The sequence below is a fragment of the Carassius carassius genome, chromosome 32, assembly GCF_963082965.1.
Source record: "Carassius carassius chromosome 32, fCarCar2.1, whole genome shotgun sequence".
NCBI classification, from domain to species: Eukaryota; Metazoa; Chordata; class Actinopteri; order Cypriniformes; family Cyprinidae; genus Carassius; species Carassius carassius.
In genome coordinates this window covers 2,222,148-2,244,649 of record NC_081786.1, presented here as the reverse complement: position 1 = coordinate 2,244,649, position 22,502 = coordinate 2,222,148, and the positions used below count along the sequence as shown (strand labels likewise).

Genomic DNA, 22,502 nt, shown 5'->3' with positions numbered 1-22,502 from the left:
AACGATTTAAAAATGTTTGATATAAAGGTTGCTGCCCCATTTTATACAGGAATTGTTCATAAAAAAATCGATTTATATTGTTAATTCTAACTATATTGTAAACACAAGTTCATTTAGACTATTTAACATGCACTATGACATTTTACCCTTTTTAACTTAGAAACTCCTTGAGATTTTAAAGTCAGTTTAATAGTATTTAAATTCAAGTTTAAAAAAAGTTTTTAATTGCTTAAATTATTTCTATGAATTCATAATGTAATCATGTTTATTCTTTAAGAAAATAAAGGAGAAAATAAGGGACCAATCCAAAAATTTGTTTTGCCTCACCTATTTATGTAGGCTACAATTATTCAAAAAACAAACAAACAAAAATATAATAAAATAATGTCATTAAAAATGCCATTGGCCTGAGTAAATTTGACCATTATAGAATTGTAACTTAAAAGGTTAGTGATTTAGGAGGTGAAAATACTGTGAAATTACAAATGGCATTGGATTTTAGAGCAAAACAACTGAAGGTCTATGAAACATTAGCTAATAAAGCATTTGTTTTAAACAATGGAACTTAAAGTTGTGAACTACAATATTATTTCAACCATATAGCCTGTGAATAAATAAAATGCATACTTTTCAATGAAAGAACGCTTATAGAGTGTAGGTTTGTACTTCAATATAATGAGCTCCAAGTTTAAGAATAGCCCTATAGTTCTCTCTCTCTCTCTCTCTCTCTCTATTTAACAGCATTAGCTCAATGAAATACGTCTTCCTTCAGTTAGAAATAATGTTTTTCTGCCTTGCTAAATGTTGGGCTCATGATCAATAAGTTGTATTCGCCTCAATGATTCAGTAAAGTCAAACCGCAGATGGTGAAGCTGCGTCAGTTAGCGGAGTCCCGCGCGCTGTGAGGGGAGCAGCTGCAGAGGATTCCACTTGGTCTTAAAGCCTTCCGCAAACACCCACGATCACAAATAACAATGATTTTCCTAAAATAATGATGTTGTTTTTTTTTGGGGGTAGTTATGTATGGCTTGTGGGGGTCGAGATAAAGGTGTGAATCTATTGCTCTTTTATATATGGATCAGTGAACTGATGCTCGTTCTGTTAATGACGAAATGTTCTGACACTGCGTTCAGATGATTTGACACTGTAGTGTGATGTCATCAAGTTTAGACACTTTTAGCGCAGTGGGGCACGTAGACAACTCTCGCGTTTTGTGTAGACACAGACAGTGACTGCTCTTATATTATATAAGTTAAATAAGAAAAAAAAACTGAAACCGGCGGCATAACGAGATGGAAATATAGACTAGAAAATCGAGCATCGCGTTAGTTCAGTCAGGCCACGTTAGTCATGCTTGCATCAGCCGACAGTCAGTTGTTCCTGACGTGTACCAATCCAGTCTTGACACCTATCACCTGCGATCTATTTAAATTCCCATTCTTCAGTGTCTCTTCCTTCGCATCGCTGCTTGCAATTAACTCCCTCCTCCAACCCCAACTCCACCAACTGAACCTGTAATCCGATCTAACTTTGTTCTATCTCTACAGTATCTTCATTGGAAGCAGTCTCTATCACATTTTTGTTTACAACTCATGTAATTGTGAATTGCAATTATGTATGCTTATAATGGTTCTGTTCTGTACCCCAGGGGGGTTTGTCTTGCTGCTCTCTCCACTTGGCTGCATGGACAGGCGTGTGGAGCATTGCCCAGAACATAACCATACCGCCAACACCAACTGTATGCAATTATAATTGTCATAAATATACCTGACGGTCCTGATTGAAATATATTTACACTTGCTCTGTCCTTCATCCATGACACTGACTCACTGCGGAGCTGCCAGTTTTAATCTGGACAGCTCTTAACGTTGAGTGGATGGTTAGATGCATGATGGGCTAGTATTAACAAATAATAATAATAAAATAAAATAAAGGTCTTTCCAGCATTAAGGTAATAACATTACTGTTTTTTTATCATCTTGTCTCAGTTATAAATTTGACTGTTAAATGAATGATAAAGAACTATATTAAAACTTGTTTTGAAAAATTAATTTGCATTTGAATATTGATTTTAAAATAAATTTTTAGGCCATATGCTATCGCCCAGCCCTAAAAGCAAGTAAAGAAGGCTCCCTTTAAAATCACTTATGTTGTCAGTTAATGAAGCTCTTTTTTACATCGTATGCATTTTGTTGATTATAATGAGAGAACTTGAGTTTGTTCGTGAGGACGGTTTATTACCATCCATTTTTTAGAGTTTTAAAGATTTAGCTAAATTGTGCAGGTTTAATATATTCGTTTCTTGTTTTAGACTAGTTAGGCCTAAATAATGGGAATGAAATTATACAGTGCTTCATGTTTTAATAAACATGCAACAATTTCTTAATCAGTGTACAGACCAATGTCTTTTTCCCAAGAAGTTATCTGTCAAAATAAAGGACCGGTAACGAATAACAAAAATGCATGTTGTTTTATTAAAGGAATTTTAAAATATAAATTAAAATATAGGCCTAATATATGAAAATATTGACATTTTGCATATTAATCCATGTAGCCTAGCTCACTAAAATAGGCTACCACTTTTAATGCTCCGATGCAAAGTAAACCACAATTTCTTTTGAATAATATAACACATAATTCATATAATATAAATAATACTGCACACCTTTTAAATGTGTCAAATCTTAAATATGGTTTAATACCATGTAGCTTAGAGAAAATATAAGCACAGGCTCAGGCACAGGCTTGACATTTATCCTGCTTGAATTCATTCTAAGAGATGCATAACTTCATAAGAAGCAAACTTTCATTTGTGAATATTAAATATTAAATATATTAAAGGGATGGTTCACTTTCAAATTAAATTTTGATAAGTTTTAGCTTACCTCAAGGGCATCCAAGATGTAGGTTTCTTTGTTTCCGTAGTATTTCCCATTTTCATATTTTTAGGTCAAACCATTCTTGTCTGTGACTCATGTAATGGAGGTCTATGGTGACCACCTCAAAGAGCATGCACAGAGGAGTCCAAATTAAACAATTCCCTATCGTAAGTACACATTGATGACCTAAGAAACGAAACGAGCTGTTTGTGTAAGAAAACGAACAGTATTTATATCGTTTTTACCTCTTGTACACAACCACATCCAACTGATCTGAGTGCGCGAGTGCTTCCTGATGTGACGTGCGCACGCGCTCTGGCTTAGTCTTCCCAAGGGCGGAAAGCGCCGGAAGTGATCTCTCGCGCATGAATGTCACTCATTTACACTTAATGTCTATGGTTTACACAGAGATTTCGGAAGTGTTACCTTTCACTGTGAAGATCGAACATATTTAGATGTACAGGAAATTGCAATGGAAGACGATTTCAATATATCCATAGACAACGTTTAATTTTTTTCACAACTATATTTATTTGAACCAGAATACACAGATCAAGTACTCAGGAGCGATCTGCTGCAGCAGCACGTCTTCAAGCCTCAGAGAGGCAGAGATGTCTTCAAAACTGGTGGTGTTTTAGTAGCAAGTGTTGTGAGATGCCTACAGAAGTGGAGAGTATATGTTGTCATGAATGGAACAACTACAAGAAGACGACGAGGACATTGACAGTATCGCATCACACACCTGCCTGACTGAAGTTCCTTAGTTTTCTCCGCTGTTGAGATGCAGCGTTTTGCATGTTGTGTTTATTTTGCCACGTATAAACTGGAGGCGACGTCCAATGCCAGAGGGACCCAATGGCACGCGAGTGAGTGAGTGAGTGAGTGAGTAATGTGTTGTATTTTTATTATAATCGCAATGATTATAGGGTACATTATAAACAAATTAATTACAATTACTGCATTATATTTCAGACAGATTGGTGGTGTATTGTGTGGTAAACAGTAAACAATGAGTGACGTTCATGCGCGAGAGATCACTTCCAGCACTTGTGCAGACTAAGCCAGAGCGCGCACACACGTCACATCAGGAAGCACTCGTGCAATCAGATCAGTTGAACGTGGTTGTGCACAAGAGGTAAAAACTATATAAATACTGTTCGTTTTCTTACACAAACTGCTCGTTTAGTGTCTTAGGTCATCAATGTGTACTTACGATAAGGGAGTTTTTTAATTTGGACTCCTCTGTGCATGTTCTAGGTGGTGACCATAGACCTCCATTATATGAGTCACAGACAAGAACGGTTTGACCTAAAAATATCAAAATGGGAAATACTGCGGAAACAAAGAAACCTACATCTTGGATGTCCTTGATGTAAGCTAAAACATACCAAAATTTAATTTGAAAGTGAACTATCCCTTTAAATAAAGTAAATATGTTAACTATATTGTTTTTCTTTCATTTTCCCTGACTGAAGCGGTCCAATGTAACACATCAGCGAGGCAAAACTGACGTCTATTTGCGAAAATGTGCTTTGATGCGCTTGTTTAAAAACCACTCAGCGGTCAAAAGCTGCAAATGCCCTTACAGATACAGGTAAAAGGGGCCTTTTGGATGTCTACCTACTGTAACAGGAAATGCATGTAAACACAAAAATGTCCACTCACCTATACTTGAATTTGTGCAATTATTTTTTGTCAATAGTTTTGTTGTTGTTTCAATAAACCAAAAACATTTTTAAAACAAAAAGCTGGAGCAATTACAAATACAAAATCTTCAGACACATTGGGGTCTGCTGATATATTACAAACTCCCAAGAGATCAGGTCCAGAGCAGGGGACATCTTTAATTTCACATCCAAGAGAACCTTTAGTTTTTATACCTCAGTATGTTGAGTTGACAGTGTGAACTCTTCAATCCATCAGACAGAAGATTCACTCCTGAATCCTGCAGGTCATTGTTACTCAGGTCCAGCACTCTCAGTGAGTTTGATGATTGTAGACATGAAGACAAACTTTCACAGCAGTGACCAGTGAGATTACAGTCAGTAAGTCTACAACAAAGGATGAAATGTGCTTATCTTAGCAACACATATTCAATGTTCAAAAACATGTGGCTTCAGAGTCACAGTCAAGAAATAAAGATGACGTAGGACAGATAAACTCCAAAATAATTTGGCTATTACAGTTCCTCTTTAGGTACTTTACAACTTACAACACAATGTGAAATTTCAAAATATAAACATACATTTTTATTACATATTAGTTGAAATGGCTGAACAGAGTCATGATTTCATAGAGGAATTAGAACGTTGCTGTGTCTCAACAAGACATACATTCAGTTTCATCTTTAAACACATAAATTAATACTCACAGAGCTTTTCTGCAGTTCACCACAGCTGGTATCAGTCTCTTTCTACCCTCATCTGATGTGTTGTATTTCCTCAGATCAAACTCATCCAGCACCTCCTCTGATATCTGAAGCATGTAGGCGATTGTTGAGCATTGAGACGGAGAAAGATGATTGACTGAATGATTCTCTGATTTCACAAACTCCTGAATCTCTCTGTACAGAGTCTTATCCTTCACTTCCAGCAGACAGAGGAACAGATTGATGCATTTGTCAGCTGAGAGACCAATATTACTCTTTATTGCATATTCAATGTACTGTGTGATTTTCTTGATGGTCTTTGAGCTGTTCACTGTGTGTGACAGTAGATCCTGTAAGAGTCTCTGATTGGACTCCAGTGACATGCCCAGCACGAACCGCAAGAAAAGATCCAGTTGTCCATTTTTACTCTGTAAGGCTTTATCAACTGCTGATTTTAGTAGATCATTCAGAGAGAGACTGTACTGCTGGCATGTTTTATTCAGAAATATATTCAGTGATTCTTTTTTCTTGGTGATATGGCAGTAAAGCAAGAAGAAAGCAGCTAGAAACTCCTGAAAGCTCAGATGAATGAAGCAGTAGACTTTCCTCTGATAAATCACAGATTCCTCCTTAAATATCTCAGTGCAAATCCCAGAATACACCACAGCATCAGTGACATTTATCCCGCTCTCAATCAGGTCCTTCTCGTAGAACATCACATTGCCCTTCATAAGCTGTTTGAAAGCCAGTTCAGCAAGTTTCACAATCACATCTCTGCTGGACTTCAGGACATTTTTTGGTTTTCTCTCATCATACTTCTGACTCTTCATGTTGATCTGAGTCAGCAGGAAGTGGATGTACATTTCAGTCAGAGTTTGAGGGATTTCTGCACTATCATCTTGTTTCAGGAGGTTTTGAAGCACAGTAGCTGAGATCCAGCAGAAGACGGGGATGTGACACATGATGTGGAGGCTTCTTGATCTCCTGATATGTGAGATGATTCTGCTGGCTTGATGCTCATCACTGATTTTCTTCCTGAAATATTCCTCCTTCTGAGGCTCATTGAATCCCTGAATTTCTGTCACACGGTTGATGTATTCTGCGGGGATCTGATTGGCTGCTGCTGGTCTGGAGGTGATCCAGATGAGAGCAGAGGGAAGCAGCTCTCCTCTGATGAGGTTTGACATCAACACAGCCACTGATGAAGACTCATTCACATCACAAACTCTCTCATTATCTGAAAACATCAGTGCAAATTTGCTTTCATCCAGACCATCAAAGATGAACACGACTTTACACTCTTCATAAATCTTTGAGTCCAGATCATGAAGTTCAGGATGAAAGTCCAGCAGAAGTCTTTGAAGACTGTACTTGTAATCTTTAATCAAGTTCATCTCTCGAAATGGAAGCACAAACATGAAATCTACATCCTGATTGGCTTTTCCCTCGCTCCAGTCCAGAATGAACTTCTGCACAGAGACGGTTTTTCCAATTCCAGCGATGCCTTTAGTAAGAACGGTCTTGACTTCATCTTTCTCCTCACATCTTGATTCATGTAAGGGTTTAAAGATGTCATTGCAGTAGATTGGAGTGTCTTGTGTTCTGGGTGTTTTCTCCATCTGTAAAACCTCATGTTCTTCATTCACTCCTTCACTCTCTCCCTCTATGATGTAGAGTTGTGTGTAGATCCTGTTCAGAAGGGTTTGATTCTCTTCTAATTTGATTCCTTCTAATATTCTCTCATACCTCTTCTTCATGCTGGTTTTGTGCTGGTATTTGACTCTCTGTAGTCCATCATGCACTTGTTGGAACGAAATGTGCTGCATTTGTGTCTCCTGTGTGTTTGTGTGCTGGGCTGTTTTTTTGTTGTTCTTGCTGAAGAGATTCTGAGAGTAGGAGACAAAGCGACACAGGTGGGGTGTCACTGGCCTGCTCACATTGTCTCTTCTCACTCTGTAAAAACATTGAGATGAACATAGAAAAATGTGAAATGCATAAGAACATAAAAACTGAAGAAGTGACAATTAAGCCCCTTTCACACTGCATGTTGGACACTGAAAATTGATGGAACATTGCCGGGTTGCAAGATTGATTTCGGGACTGATCCCGGGTCGGGGACCTAATAACATTGCCGGGTTCAGTCCCGGAATGAGCGCTGTGTGAACAAAAGCCAGAATTAATGGCGTGTCGTAGTGATGATGCACGTTATCACGCAACTCTTTTACCAGGTGTTTTGAAGGAAGATCGATGTTTGCGATGAAAAAATGTGTGCAAAATGTAATGAAGCAGAGATCAGTTAGTTAGCCCTGGGAACAACTGCCGGGGCACATTACCCGTGTATTTGCCAGAATCGCAGTCTGAAAGGGGCTTAAGTTTGTGTCCTGGAATCTGGCTGTTTGTGTGTATGCGCATACTACAGTGAAGACAGCACATTCCTTTAGCATAGTGAAAACTGGAAAATAATTATAAAAATAAAAAAATTCTGAATGAATTGCAAGGCAGTTTAATAACAAATTAAATAGAGGCTTTTTAAATCCAAAACTTGAATTTTGAAGCAAAATTTAGATATTTAAATAATTAGTATCTAAATAATGTCTCTAATAACAAATGTAAGCTTTTGAAAATATTCCAAACCTCTCCAAAGTCCTTCAAACTTAATATGGGAGGTGCCAATGTTTTGAGGCTTGGGCATGATGATAGTACCATAGTACTAGTATACTGTGCAAACTTACAATTCTACATGCTGTAGTTGAATGATGCACTTTACACTGATGCATAATTGTGGAACATTATTTAATTATTATAACATTATTCATTTTTTTCTACCTTATTCCATCATCTTAGAGTCACTAGAACCTGTTTAAGCTTTATCCATGGGTTCAGTTTTGTAAGTTGCAGAATTATGGCTGACCAACTACAGCTTACACTGACCATTACATATCTTTAGAAAATTTAGTATTGACTTAAAAAACTAAAGTAATCATTACATTTCTTATTAGTTTAAACAACACCTTTACCATTTATGATGCTCTGCAGACATCTGAGGGACAGATAATATGGATAATGGACAAAAAATGCAGAAAATGGTTTAACTAAGTAGAACGTGTTCCTTGGTTTAACATCCTTGTGTATCGGTTTTTCTTCTCACTCAGGGTCAGAGGTCACTGCTTCATTACTGAGAAGAGGAGGGATTCCCATGAATCTCTTACTATTCACAGAAACACAGCTGGGTTCTGGAGATGCTGCTTTATGTGTGTGAACATCCTCCTCTTTCATCTCACAGATACTTATTTTAAAGGCCATGCTGTAGAAAACCATGAAAGAGTAGAGGAGGAATAATCGAAAAAGAGAAACATTAAAATATCACTCTTGGATGTGCTTTTTTAATATCTGTTTCTAAGCGAATGTTAATCGCACTAATGTAACACTGTGTTTGGTTAAAGACAACTGCACACTGTGCATTGGTGCAATGACCAATGCACACTCTCTCTCCTCCTTCTCTCCACTCTCAGAGATGGACGTTTCCAAACTTTTCCTGTCCAATCATTCTACTACTTGTCCACTTGAACTGATCCCCAATCACCTCCTTCAAGAGATCTCTTCTTCAGTCATACATTCACTTACACACATTATCAACTCCTCTCTTCACTGTGGAACATTACCCTCAGCATTCAAGTAGGCTTGGGTAAGCCCATTGCTTAAGAAACCATCTCTAAATCCAGCGCTTCTAGAAAACTACAGACCGGTATCCCTTCTTCCATTCATTGCAAAGACACTTGAGCGAGCTGTGTTCAACCAGCTCTCTATGTTCCTTGTACAGAACAAACTCCTGGACAGCAACCAATCTGGCTTCAAAAGTGGCCACTGAACTGAGACTGTCCTGCTCTCGGTTACTGAAGCCCTGAGACTGGCAAGAGCAGCTTCAAAATTCTCAGTACTCATCTTACTGGACCTCTCTGCTGCTTTTGACACCGTTAATCACCAGATTGTCCAGTCCACCCTCAGAAAGATGGGTATCTCTGGAACCACAGTCCTGTGGTTTTAAGTCCTTACCTCTCCAATAGATTCTATAGCGTGTCTTGGAGGGGTGATGTTTCTAAGTCACAACAACTTGGTACTGAGGTTCCTCAAGGCTCAGTACTTAGACCACTTCTCTTTTCCATCTACATGACATCATTAGGATCTGTCATTCAGAAGAATGGCTTTTCTTATCACTGCTATGCTGAGGACACCCAACTCTACTTCTCATTCAAACCAGATGACCCGATGGTAGCTGCTCGCATTTCAGCCTATTTGAGAAACATTTCTAGCTGGATGAATGACCATCACCTTCAACTCAACCTTACTAAGACAGAACACCTGGTGGTTCCTGCTAACCCATCGTTTCATCACAACTTCTCGATACAGCTGGGTTTGTCAACCATAACTCCTTCCAGGACAGCCGGAAACCTAGGAGTTGTGATGGATCATCAGTTAAGCTTCACAGACCATATTGCTACAATGACCCGGTCCTGGAGATTTGCCTTATACAACATTAGGAAGATTAGACCCTTCCTGTCAGAGCAAGCCACCCAAGCTCTGACACTTCTTGTCCAAGCTCTTGTTCTCTCCATACTGGACTATTGTAATGCTCTCCTGGTGGGCCTTCCTGCATGTACTATCAAGCCTCTGCAACTGATCCAGAATGCAGCAGTGAGGGTTGTCTACAATGAGCCAATAAAGCTCACGTTACTCCTCTCCTCATCAGGTTACACTGGCTACCAGTAGCTGCTCGCATCAAATTCAAGGTACTGATGCTTGCCTACAAGATGACCACTGGCACGACACCAACATACCTAAACTTACTAGTTCAATCTTATGTGCCCTCCAGAAGTTTGTGCTCTGCAAGTGAACAACACCTTGTGGTGCCATCCCAAAGATGTTCAAAATCACTCTCACGGACCTTTTCCTGGACTGTGCCCAGCTGGTGGAATGACCTCCCAATCTCAATTCGTACAGCTGAGTCTTTACTCATTTTCAAGAAACATCTAAAGACTCATCTTTCGCCAGCACTTAACCAAATAATACTAGCACTTTTCTTTATTTTCTTGTCTTTCATATTATAAAAAAAACGTGGTTACGCGTTCTGTACTAGATTAACTTGCCATGGTACTTGTATACTGTTGTTGTTCTCTTGTTGATCTGACTGCTTCTATTGTTCTCATTTGTAAGTTGCTTTGGATACAAGCATCTGCTAAATGATTAAATGTAAATGTTAATGTAACTCACAAACATAAAATGACAAATAACCAGTACTTAACCAATAGTATATTCTTTTGTTGAAGCCACCAGCCTGCATTATTTCAACTTATTTTAAAGATAATCATATTTAACAGTGGAATTTAAGGTGTAAATTTAAATTTTACCAAAAGAGCTCTTCAGCTCTACCCACTTATATGAAGCACAGCAAAGGTCATCAGGTTTCAAAGATTTTTATGCTTCAAATAAATGTTTGGTTCAAATAATGTTGTAATATACCATGTATGGGAGAAATTAATGAAAAAAAAATACTTCCAGAACCAATGCTACTGAAAAGGTAGGACAGCACTAAAGCAATCTATAAACATTGACTGTTCCAACACCTCAGTATCTGAGCAATATTCTATCATGCTATAATCATTGAATATGTAATTGTGACAAAGTTTGTATGTAACCCCTCTCTCCAGGGTCCTCACCGGCACACCTCATCCTTGCTCTGAGTTAGCTTCAAACCCGGGTCTCCGGCATGGAAGGCAGATGCACTAACAAGGAGGCTAAAAACCTGCAGCCACAAGCGTATCTCTTGAGGTCAGCAAAGTGAGGTTTACCTGCACAGCAACTACTCGCTGACCTCCGTGACACTCACCCCCTAAGTGAAGTGACGTGACATTCATCCAAGTATCTTGACCCATACTCAGAATTCGTGCTCTGCATTTAACCCATCCAAAGTGCACACACACAGCAGTGAAGACACACAAACTGTGAACACACACCTGGAGCAGTGGGCAGCCATTTAATGCTGCGGCACCCGGGGAGCAGTTAGGGGTTCGGTGCCTTGCTCAAGGGCACCTTAGTCATGGTATTGTCAGCCAGAGACTCAAACCCACATCCCTAGGGTTAGGAGTCAAACTCTCTAACCACTAGGCCACAACTCCCCCCCTAAACCTCACTCCCACCTGGGTCACGGCACCAATGTAACCACTCTGGGGAAAAAGGTATCGTTACATCCCCAATATTTACCACATGTACATTAATATGTAATGTCACAAGAGATTTACCAGCTAACTCCAGATGATTAAATGTTGGATAAATCACAAACTTATTTTATATAAATACTCTACAAAGCTCAGTAAACATGTTAAATGATAAAGTTCATGACAGTACAATTATAAAAATATGGAACAAGTATAGCATATTTGGAAGGCACCTCACAGTCACTGAGGCAACCATGAACTCCTATGTATAACAAAGTATTCTGGAGTCAAATGGGATGCCATATATTAGACAGCTAAATCTTGGACAATGTTCCCAATTTACAATAGAACAGAAAAAAAAAAAGAATCAAGGGGCTTCAACAGCCCAGTCAAAATCAAGACCTCGTCCTGACTGAAATGCACTGGTGAGAGCTGTGCATAAACAAATGCCCACAGACCTCAATAAATCTTTTTTATGCCGATACAGAAATGTATGGCATTTAATAGGGTGTCCTAACTTTTTCACATGACTATATGTAAATATAGAGCCAGGCAGAATTTTAGCTGTCATTTTTTTAATCACTACCAAGATGTTTCCGGCTTGTCTGAAATATTTTGAAAAAACCTGATAATGTTTAACCTCATCAGTTAAATGTTTATACTCACTCTGCCCCATCGCTGAGAAGAGGAGGGATTCCCATGGATCTGTCACTCTTTATAGAAACACAGCTGGATTCTGAAGATGATGCTTTATGTGTGTGAATATACTCCTCTGTCTTCTCATAGAGATTTTTTACAGGCATTGCTGTAGAAAAAGACACACATATGCAACTAAATTAACTTCTTTAGATGCACAAGAGAAGTAATGAAATCCCTGCCACACAATATTACATCATATAAAAAAACTTTGGATGAAAAAACAGTCAAAAGCTCAATTTCCAACAGTGGTGTATAAAGTACCTGAAAGTTGTACTCAAGTAAAAGTACAGATGTCTTACCAGAAAATTACTTTGGTAGAAGTGGAAGTCACCATTTAGAATATTACTTGAGTAAAATTCTTATTGTGATACTTATTGTACTTAATTACGAAAAGGTTTTTTTTTTTTTATCTTAAATGTACTTAAGTATTGAAAGTAAAAGTACAAGTAAATGCAAAATGCAAAATGTAAAAGAACTATTTATATTCACTACTTACACACAGCTTGAGAAGCAAGATTGTGTTCAATTTTAACTATTTCTTCCATTTTGTATTTTTGGGTAATAATAAGGATCACATGCGGTACTTCTCGGTACTGTCTTTCATTCCAACATTAGAAAACATTTCTGGAATCTGCATCTGAAATAGCATGTTTTAAGTAGTGTAACGCGCTACTACTGAAAATGTAGTAACAAAACGTAGTTCATTTTTTAATTCGGCGCAACGTTACTTTTCCCATGGTTAGATTTAAAAGCGACACTGCCATCTGCGCACTTGCGCAATAGTCACATGCTCCACGCGGTATGTGACAGAGGCTGGTAGCAGCCTGCAAAGCTATCATGGCAAGCGAGAAGCAGTAACTTAAACTTGTTGAACACTAACTTAAACTTGTTGAAACTAAGGGGAGGAATGTAAGTGTACAGTGTACACTGTGTCCTGGTGAGAAACTTTTGTCCACTGGTGTTAACTCAACTGCCAACCTCACCAAGCATTTGAAAGGAAAAAACTCTAACATGAAGCTTGTCGCTCAAGATCACCGATGGGGAAATGATGATATGTCGAGTCCAACCCCAAATAAGCAGCTAAAACTTCATTTTCACCACCAGGAGGTAACTAAACAAGAGTTGGACAAACTTGTCGCTTTGTTCATCGTCAATAAAATGTTGCCCATCAATACTGTTGAATCTCCCACTTTCAGAAAGATACCTAGCAAAATACCTATAACAGGAGACGGGCGCCCATGGTCAGATCGTAGAACTTTCACGGGCTATCTGGATGAATGTTATCTAAAAATGGAGATTGAATTAAAGAAAACGTTCGAGAGTTTGCAGTATGTTTCAACCACTGCGGATATATGGAGTTGCCATAACCGAAGCTTTCTGGGAATCACTGTGCACTGGATCAATCCACGCAACTTAAATAGTGAGAAAGCTGCCATCGCATGCAAAAGAATAAAGGGAAGGCATACATATGATGTTATAGGCTTTGAAATGAAATAGATTCACTCAGCGTTTGGCCTTTCACATAGGATCACCGCCACTGTTACAGACAATGGGTCGAATTTTGTTAAAGCTTTTAAGATGTATGCACCCCCTGAGCCTGACGAGGAGCAGGATGAAGAGCAAGTTGAGCAAGGTGTAGTTTTCACAGATGTGGAAGAGTTACTTGGGACCACAGAAGGACAGTTTTCTCTTCCCCCGCATTTTAGGGGTACTTTGCATACGCTTAATTTGATCTCGTGCAATGACATTGACAAATGGCTGTCATCCAACAAAACTGACTCAAAATCTGTGTTTAGGAGTGCAACGGCGAAGTTTGCTGCTCTTTGGACGAAGGCAGGCCGTTCTACCGTGGCCTCTTAGATTGTCGATGAAATCTGTGGGATAAAAATGATCGTGCCTACATCCACAAGGTGGAATTCCTTCCACGATGCCTTGTCCCATATCAGTGACAACCCGGCCCAAGATTTGAATGCGCTTTGTACTAGACTGGACATCAGAGGCCGGACAGAGCACAAACATCTATTCCTAAAGGAATACTGCAGTGATTTGAAAACGATGACAGTAGCACTGGATATCTTGCAAGGCGAAGAGAACTGCTACTATGGTAGTCTTCTACCAACCCTGGAGACCCTGATGTCAAGGACGCTCGTACTCCAAAATGGACTGTCAAGGATGACAGCAGACCTACTGGGTGTAATTGTACAGGTAAGCCAATTCTTAATAGCCTATCTGAAAGTTAGCTACAGGCCTACGTGTTGTATCCTAGTCATTAAAGAAAACTATTTAGTTTCATATTTATGTATAAGTAAAATAAATAAAAAATGTATTTCATCTATGTTGATTATATGAAAAGTGTAAAGCATGAGTAGGATCATAATTTTGCGCAATATATCGGGAGACAATAGGAGTGGGCAGACATGATTTTTGACATGAAAACTTTGGAATTCTCTACCGATTGAGATTAGGCAAGCTAAATCTTTTGGTATTTTCAAATCAGAGCTTAAAACTCATTTTTTTAGGTTTGCTTTTAATTGATCTATTGTCTTTTATGTTTATTTTACAGTGTATTATGTCTATTTGTGTGCCGTATTTTCTTTCTTCTTTGTTGTTTTAATTGTTTCTGTACAGCGCTTTGAGATGTACATTTAAAGGCACTATAGAAAATAAAGGTTATTATTATTATTATTATGATTTTGACCACTTCATTAAGTTTGTTTTTGTAGAAAGCCTTTCTTTAAAGTGAATTTCGTTTGGTATTAATTGTATCCTAATTTCAATCAATGTTTTATCAGCCAATTGCCTGAATTTAATAAATAAGAAAGAAGTAAATATAGCATGCAATTTAATCATCATGACATGAAGGCACCGTTGTGAACTGGAGTCTCAGATAAACTCAGATAAGCTACTTGCCTCACAGACCTGAGAAATATATAGAAAGCTTGAAATGTGTACTTTTAAACAAAATATATATATTTTTATCAAAATCTCTCTTTTTTTCTCGCTGCTCATTGCGGAGTGTCGCACTCTACCCCATGATGCAGAGCTGGCTGAGAATAAAACCAGAAGTTGCCTCACACAGCAGCGCCAATGATAAGGACTTTTTTTTTTTGATGAGGAGGAGGAAGACACAATGGCCTTTAGTGCAGACTCAGAGGTACTAGAGTACATGAGATCAGGCACAGAGTTAAAAGTTCTCAACCGTTTCCCCCGAGTGAAAGCTGTGTTCAGGAAATACAACACTGGCACACCATCCAGTGCACCGGTGGAAAAGCTGTTCAGCCTGGGAGGTCTTGTGCTTACCCCCAGAAAAAACAGACTTTCAGATAAACGTTTTGAAAGACTGCTCCTGATGAGGTATAATCACCCATTTAGGAACAGATATTGGGTTCTGCCCAAAGTCAAGCAACATAAAAGTAACAAAGTAACGAGTAATGTATAAAGTTTCTTTCCAAAAGGGGTAATTAAATAAAGTAATGGATTACTTTTTCAGTAACAAGTAATGAGCAAACACCACTTTTTAAAAGTGACTTCCCCAACACTGATTATGATGCATAATGATGTATCTATTATGTAATTAAAACATAATAACAGCAAGTGAATGTTAATAAGTGAGTCATTGAGATTCAACCGATTCATTCAAACTGCTGATTCATTCAGAAACAAAGCATCTGACTGTAGTAATGAGTGAATCACTGAATCGTTTATTAAACCGATTTATTCAATTCTCAGAGATGCAAAACAGTGCTGTGAACTTTTTGTTTGGAACTATTTTTGTTAGCAAAATTGAGCAAAAACAAGCAATATTATATCTAAAATATAAGTCACTTATTGCTTTACTGAACTTGTATAAAATTATTATTAAATACATTCATGCATCTGCAAAAAAAAAAAAAAAAAAGCCTTACTCTTTGTGTGATACAGATTGTTAACCAAACCTACATTAAATTATATAAATATAGAAAGCATACAGAAGAATAATTGCAGTCTACAATTTAGAATGCTTGGAATTTTGAGTTTTAATAGACTAATAAATTAATGTGCGTGCACCCTGTGTGTGATTTTGTGATATAGCCGGTGTAACATTTGGTTCTGTTCCCCTCTGGTATTCCTGTTTCCCCTCGGGTTGCCAGGTCTGTGTAATAAACCCGACCAAATAGTTAATCAAAATTTCCCCAAAGTAGCCTAATTCCATGAATTTGGCAACACTGCAGCACGCAAATACACCAAATACACATGGATGTAAGTAAAACAAAGAGGGAAAAATGTCTTTTTACACTGCAGCATAGTAAAATGACTCTCACGCTCCAGTTAATGTTCCATTCTTTTTTTATTCATCTTGCCCCAAATTGTTCCTTTGTTTTTGTCTTATGTCCGAGTTTTTGCAGTTTAATTTTTCCATTTCAAATTAGTGTAATCTGTCCGTGCTGATGTCCAAACTAAGTGCATAGGCGTTTACTGTTTCCATATAGAGCAACAATACATTTTAATTAATATTCTATTTGATTAATCTGTTTATCTTCTTACTGATACAGTGGAATAGGTTTAGGCCCAATCCCAATTCTATTTTATACCCCTTCCCCTTCCCCTACCCCTAAAAATATTCCCCTAAGGATTGGGACACCACTACCATGACGTCACACGCCATCATTCGTCGTCTAGCTCTTACAATACACACATATACTGGTGTGCATTAGAGCCTTTAATTATCGTTCTGTATTAATGAGCTGCTTATTGACACACACACATATCAGAAATCATGCAGCTCACGCATCCAGGAGAAAATAAACTTGTCAACGCTGCCCCACAACTTTTATTAAATACAGTTTAAAAACTGAATCGCTACATTTCCAGCGACGAGAGGATACAATCGCTGTTTTAAGTAAACTCACTCTAAAAAGAAAAACGCACAGACACGCAACTTTCATTTCTCTCTCTCTATTTCTCTCTCTCTCTCTCTCTCAATAGGCAATATTTGAGAAAATGGTTTAGCGATTTCTAATTATTGGGGGGGGATTAGCCCCCCATCAATGTCTACGGCAGTTATCGTCCTGATCAGACATATGCTGTGGCACTATCATGCAGTCTGTAATGATATGACGTTAGCAAATATTTACGATTTTTTGCAAACATTTCTTTGAGTAACATGACCGTTAATATGCACTCACAATTGAATGTAACATAAAAAAAAAAGATTACTTTGTTTGAAGCGCTATCTGGCCCTTCCCCTTCCCCCTACCCCTCCAACCAAAAGAGAATCGAGACATCCCTACCCCTTCATGTGAAGGGGAAAGGGGAAGGGCTAATGGGTAGAATTGGGATTGGGCCTTAATCTAAAAACTTATTCAAACGCTTTTTTTTTTTTCACAAGAAAGCCTTGCACACAAGATGCAAGTGTGGAACATAATATTGTAATTGGAATTGGAATACAATCTCAGCTATTTCAGCAGATGGCAAACTTTATCACATCCCGGACAATTTTTACTTTAGAATTAGAAAAAAAAATCAAGCTTGCCATTTCAGCTAGATTCTACTGGCCTGGAACGGGCTGGACATTGATAAATGGGTAAATAGGCTAGGCTACTTAATCTTTTCCTTTTCAACATTTATGTTAAACATATAAACTGATTATGTTATAGAATGCATTTCTCATGTGCTTATTTCTAAATATCGGGTTTTGCAGTGTGCCCAGTGCCAGTTTAGCAGACTGTCCATCAAGCAATAGCCCAAGTACATCCCAATATGTGTAGCCAATGTAAGCTTTTTGTCCACAGATGTGCATGGGTTTTAATATAGGGAAGTCATGAGGTTACAAAATTTAAATGTATTAATGTTGCTATTTTAATTTTAAGGTGGACAAGCCTCTTGAACAGCTGGGGATGAATTTAGTGGGGAAAGTCACCAGGACCAACAATGTAAATGAGTACATTTGTTGACTATTACACAAAATAGCCTATGCTATTCTGACTAAATATGAATCAGTTGTGTACTGCATTAATTTATTTCACAGGTTTGGGACACCAAAGATAATTCTTACTGACCAAGGCACAGAGTCTGTTAACCAGGTCTGTAGTTTATTGAATGAAGGGGAAAAAATCAGTATCAATTAAAATTTTCATGTGTGCATAGGGTTCTGATTTATATACAACACTTGTGGTTCAGTGTATATTTATTCTAATGTATGTTTGGCACGCACCACACACAAAGATTTTTTAAGCTTTCAGTGGACACAAATACAACAACAGCAAGGCATATAATAAAAAATAAAATAAATTAGCATAAACTTATAAGACCGTATAAAACAGAATAGACAGCGCCTCAAGCATCTCATTGAAACAGGTAATCAATTTGATTGAGGAAAAAAAGGAAATAAATTTCAAGTTGAAAAACTCTCGTCTTAAAACTATTTTCAAGTTTAGGATTAAAGATGGTATTTTGAACCATCTGACTTGCCGTACATCTAGTCGTGCTTCTCGCGCACGCTAGTTCTGATCGTACGCAACAAATGTAGTATGTTTGCGTAAAGGGAAACAGACATTCTGGGGTAGGGGCGGATCTACCCCTGCTGCCACCCCAGTTGGCAACAACGAATTTAAGTTATGGCCAATTTGAAAATTTACGGGCGCGAATCTCCAATGTCCGACTGCAGTGAATGCAGACAGCACGAGAGATAATCAAAATGGATTATCTATCTATCAAGAAATGAAGCTATAATGAAAGCACAGACTTTGAGATGATAAATAGCTAACGTTACATTGGTATAGTCTACTACGTGATACGTTACCCACTTATAAAAAGCGTGAGGATACGTAACAACTTCATTTTGTGTCAGAACGTTCACACTTTCATTCATAAATTCACCCGGTCTGTGTTTGCAAAGCAACAGGGATTGAATCGCGAAATTCAAAAAATTGAACTTGCTGTCTAAAGCAGAACGTCACGGAATTTCGGCCATTTTTGAATGAATAAATCAAAAGTAGGGCTGTACATTTAATCAAATCTCGATATGGACTAGTGTCTGTGAATATTAAAGGTGTTGTTTTACACGTCTCTGGGAATGAGCGCTCAGTGTGTGCTCTGCTACACGCGCTGTGTTTTCAGCTCTTCATTATACTGACACATGATGTAGGCTACACAGCGCTATGAGAGGATTTCACCATTTCATTTGATAAAACTATCGTCATTCATTCGTATTGTATACACAGACTGACAGAAACGGCAATGTCTTTACGACAACCTGTCAAAATAAAATTTCGGTATAACTTGAAGAAATGTAAACAGAAATATAGTACTATTGCACAGTAGAGTATGCTATACTTCAAGTAGGCCAATAGCTAATAATAATAATACTTTATTAAAAAACACAGAAACTCTGTCTACAACCCACCAAAATAAAAGTTAACTCAAAGAAATTATGTAAGAAATTGCACAGTAAAATATACTTAAAAAATATCTACTAAAAGGTTATTTTAAAGGAATATCACACAAGTTTTCATAGATGTTTTAACTTGCCAAAACAATAGTACCATATTTTTCTAAAACAATTTCTAAAATACATTTGTATTTGTGCCTATAATGTTTATTTATTCATTATTATTGTCAGCTAATAAAACCTATGCTTCAGGGACCATATTCTAATAACATCTAAGGCTAAATGTAGCTCTTGACTGGTTGAGTTAGATGGTGATCAACACTAAACAGTAGAAAATCAGTTGAGTCTCCTCAGCTGTAAATGTCATTGGCTGTTAAAGTCTTGTGTTTCTTATAATAAATTGACATGTTGATAACACTTAATCTTTCAAAATGCTCTCAATTACATGTCGATGGATACTGTATGCATTTGTGAGTGTGGTGGTGCTTATGGGGTAATGCTCTGGGACAAGTGAGAATACGGGGGTTAACAGTATACTCGCTACAAAAAAACAAAGTTTAAAATATGACACTGGTGTGAATTGTATAAATCCTGCTGAATATGAAGCAGTATTGTTGTTTTTGTTGTTGGTGTTTTTTAATGTTTCTTAAAAATATTCATCCTTAAAAATATTCTTGTTTTCCGTAACCCGACCGACCCTGTCAATTTAGCACCGACTCAATTTTTTTTTTTTTTTGCTTTTAGTCCGATCGAAATTTGCGTTAAGACCAACCAATTTTTTTTTTACTCTTCAAACAACTAATACAAAAGCAATAAAATACTTTATCATCATCAAACTGTGATGACTGTGACTAAATTCAGTATATATACGTCTTCCATATGTTGCCACCCCTCAAAAATTCCTGTCCACTTCTCGGGGAAATCATCCACGGTTTGTTGTTTGCACATGAGCAAAGTTGTTTTTATGAGTCCGACTTGAAAATGCCAGATTACTGATTCTGCTTTCCTGCAGTCTGTGGTGTTCTGACTATTTTGTAGTTAAGTAATGAATATACTTAGGGGAAATGTAGTGGAGTAGAAGTAAAAGTTGGCTGAAATATAAAAACTCAAGTAAACAGATACTCCTAAATAAATACTTCAGAATTCAGAAAAAAAAAATCAAAGAATCAATATAAATAAGAAAAACTCTTAGTAGAGACCATTTTACAATCTGAAAATACTCTTAAATTTAAGTAGGGCAAAAATGAAAGTATTTACGCATGCAGATTCACGGAAATTATGATTTGTTCATGGAAATTAATCCATAAATGTTTGTTCAAACTTACCTTTTTCTAGACAATGAAGTACATCAAACAAAAGTTTCATTCAGTTTGTGATTTCTGTCTTTAGATTCTTAAATGATTCACAAACAACTTTTTTATCACGCTATTCTTCTCTTCCTTCCTGTCTATAGCTTACAGTTAGTTTTACTTTCGACAGCGTCACGTGGCCAGTGAGAGAAGAGAATCAACAAGCTCTGCAGTCTTGTGATATTAATGAAGTGACAGGTGAGAGCAAAATCATAAGACAGTTTTTTGAAATTGTATAATGTTCCTCACAAGCTGTATGTTTCTGTCAAGTCTGAAAGTCTCCTAGAAGCAGATTATTGGGGCTTGTGATTGCTTAATGATTTCGGTTGAATGAACGATTCGATGATTTACTTTATGACAAAGTAGTAAATTGTCGCCACCCATTGGCGCAAACATGTAACGAAAAATACAGGCAGAAACCTTGTGAAATTTGTATATATATATATATATATATATATGAAAATAAATCTTATTATTCATTATAAAATATCTCAATTATTAATAATAATGCATATCAAAGTTTAAAACTTTTTTGCTACTTATTTTTGTGGGAAGTGTGATACTTTTTTTTGTGTTCTTTGATAAACACAAAAATCGTTTGTCAAGTCACCTTTATTTACATAGCGCTTTAAAGAAAAAAGATTGTATCAAAGCAACTGAACAACATTAATTAGGAAAACATTGCGTCAATAATGGAATGTAACACATACATGTGTTTATTGTCACTCACTGACACAATTTAATTGCACATTTATATAATAATAATACTATTAATAATAATAAATCTTACTTATCCCAAACTTTTGAATGGCAGTATATCATCGTTACCACAAAAATGTTAAGCAGCAAAAACTGTTTTCAGCATTGATGACAATACATTTTTCATAAAATGTTTGCCGGCTTTGTGTGTTTCAGGGTTTATTTCTTGTGATCTCTAACAAGGGCAGAAGAGCTAGAAAATCAGCCACTTGAAGTTCGTCAAGGTCAATGTAGAAGTGATTACAAGCAGTGTTTCATCCCCTGGGAAAGAAGACAGCAGCGTGTCTTGACCTGGAGGATGAGTAAACAACCTGTTCTTCCATCCTGCACAGTTGTAATTTAGTCAAAATTAAGTCAGTAGAGAGAGCTGAAAGGAGCTGCTGTATTTCTGAGATCCATGTTTCAATCAAAGCTAAAAGTCAGCTTGTAAACTTGTTTGCTACAATTTACAGAAATTCTAACATAGAGCTTATATACAGTACATCAGGTCTTTATCAAATAAACCTCTTTGAAATGTGAACTTTTCATTAGTAAAGTTCTGTGTTTATTTATAATCCGAATAGATTACCACAGATATTTTCTAATGTTATCAATACTCCAGCTGTCACATAATGAATATATTTTAAATTGTGAATACTGAATTTTATAGCATATTAGTGTTCAATAATTTACAGATGTTTATAAGCGGTGACAAAAGATTTAGTGAATTTCACACTCATTTGACCTTGAAATAGCAAAACATGATTCTTCACTGATCACTGATTCTTGAGAAAAGAGAAAAAATGACCCACAACTTCATCTTGCATTAGTGTTTATTTTAAAAGTAAAACTGATTTTTAAATGCTTAATACATATTTGACACATTAC

General features: G+C 37.1%; 1 protein-coding gene across 3 annotated transcripts in view; it reads right to left on the bottom strand.

The window, feature by feature from the left end:
- LOC132112376 (NACHT, LRR and PYD domains-containing protein 3-like) overlaps window positions 1-20,976 on the bottom strand; it is a 72,625-nt gene extending 51,649 nt beyond the window's left edge. For all 3 annotated transcript variants that reach the window (XM_059519826.1, XM_059519828.1, XM_059519827.1), the window contains exons 1-3: window positions 20,853-20,976; window positions 12,126-12,264; window positions 8,396-8,551 (exon numbers count right to left, since the gene is read on the bottom strand). In XM_059519826.1, the coding sequence (XP_059375809.1) occupies window positions 8,396-8,551; window positions 12,126-12,264; window positions 20,853-20,892 (335 nt within the window). In that variant the 5' untranslated portion in view covers window positions 20,893-20,976. The remainder of the gene's footprint in view (window positions 1-8,395; window positions 8,552-12,125; window positions 12,265-20,852) is intronic.
- Between the last annotated feature and the right edge of the window lie 1,526 nt (window positions 20,977-22,502).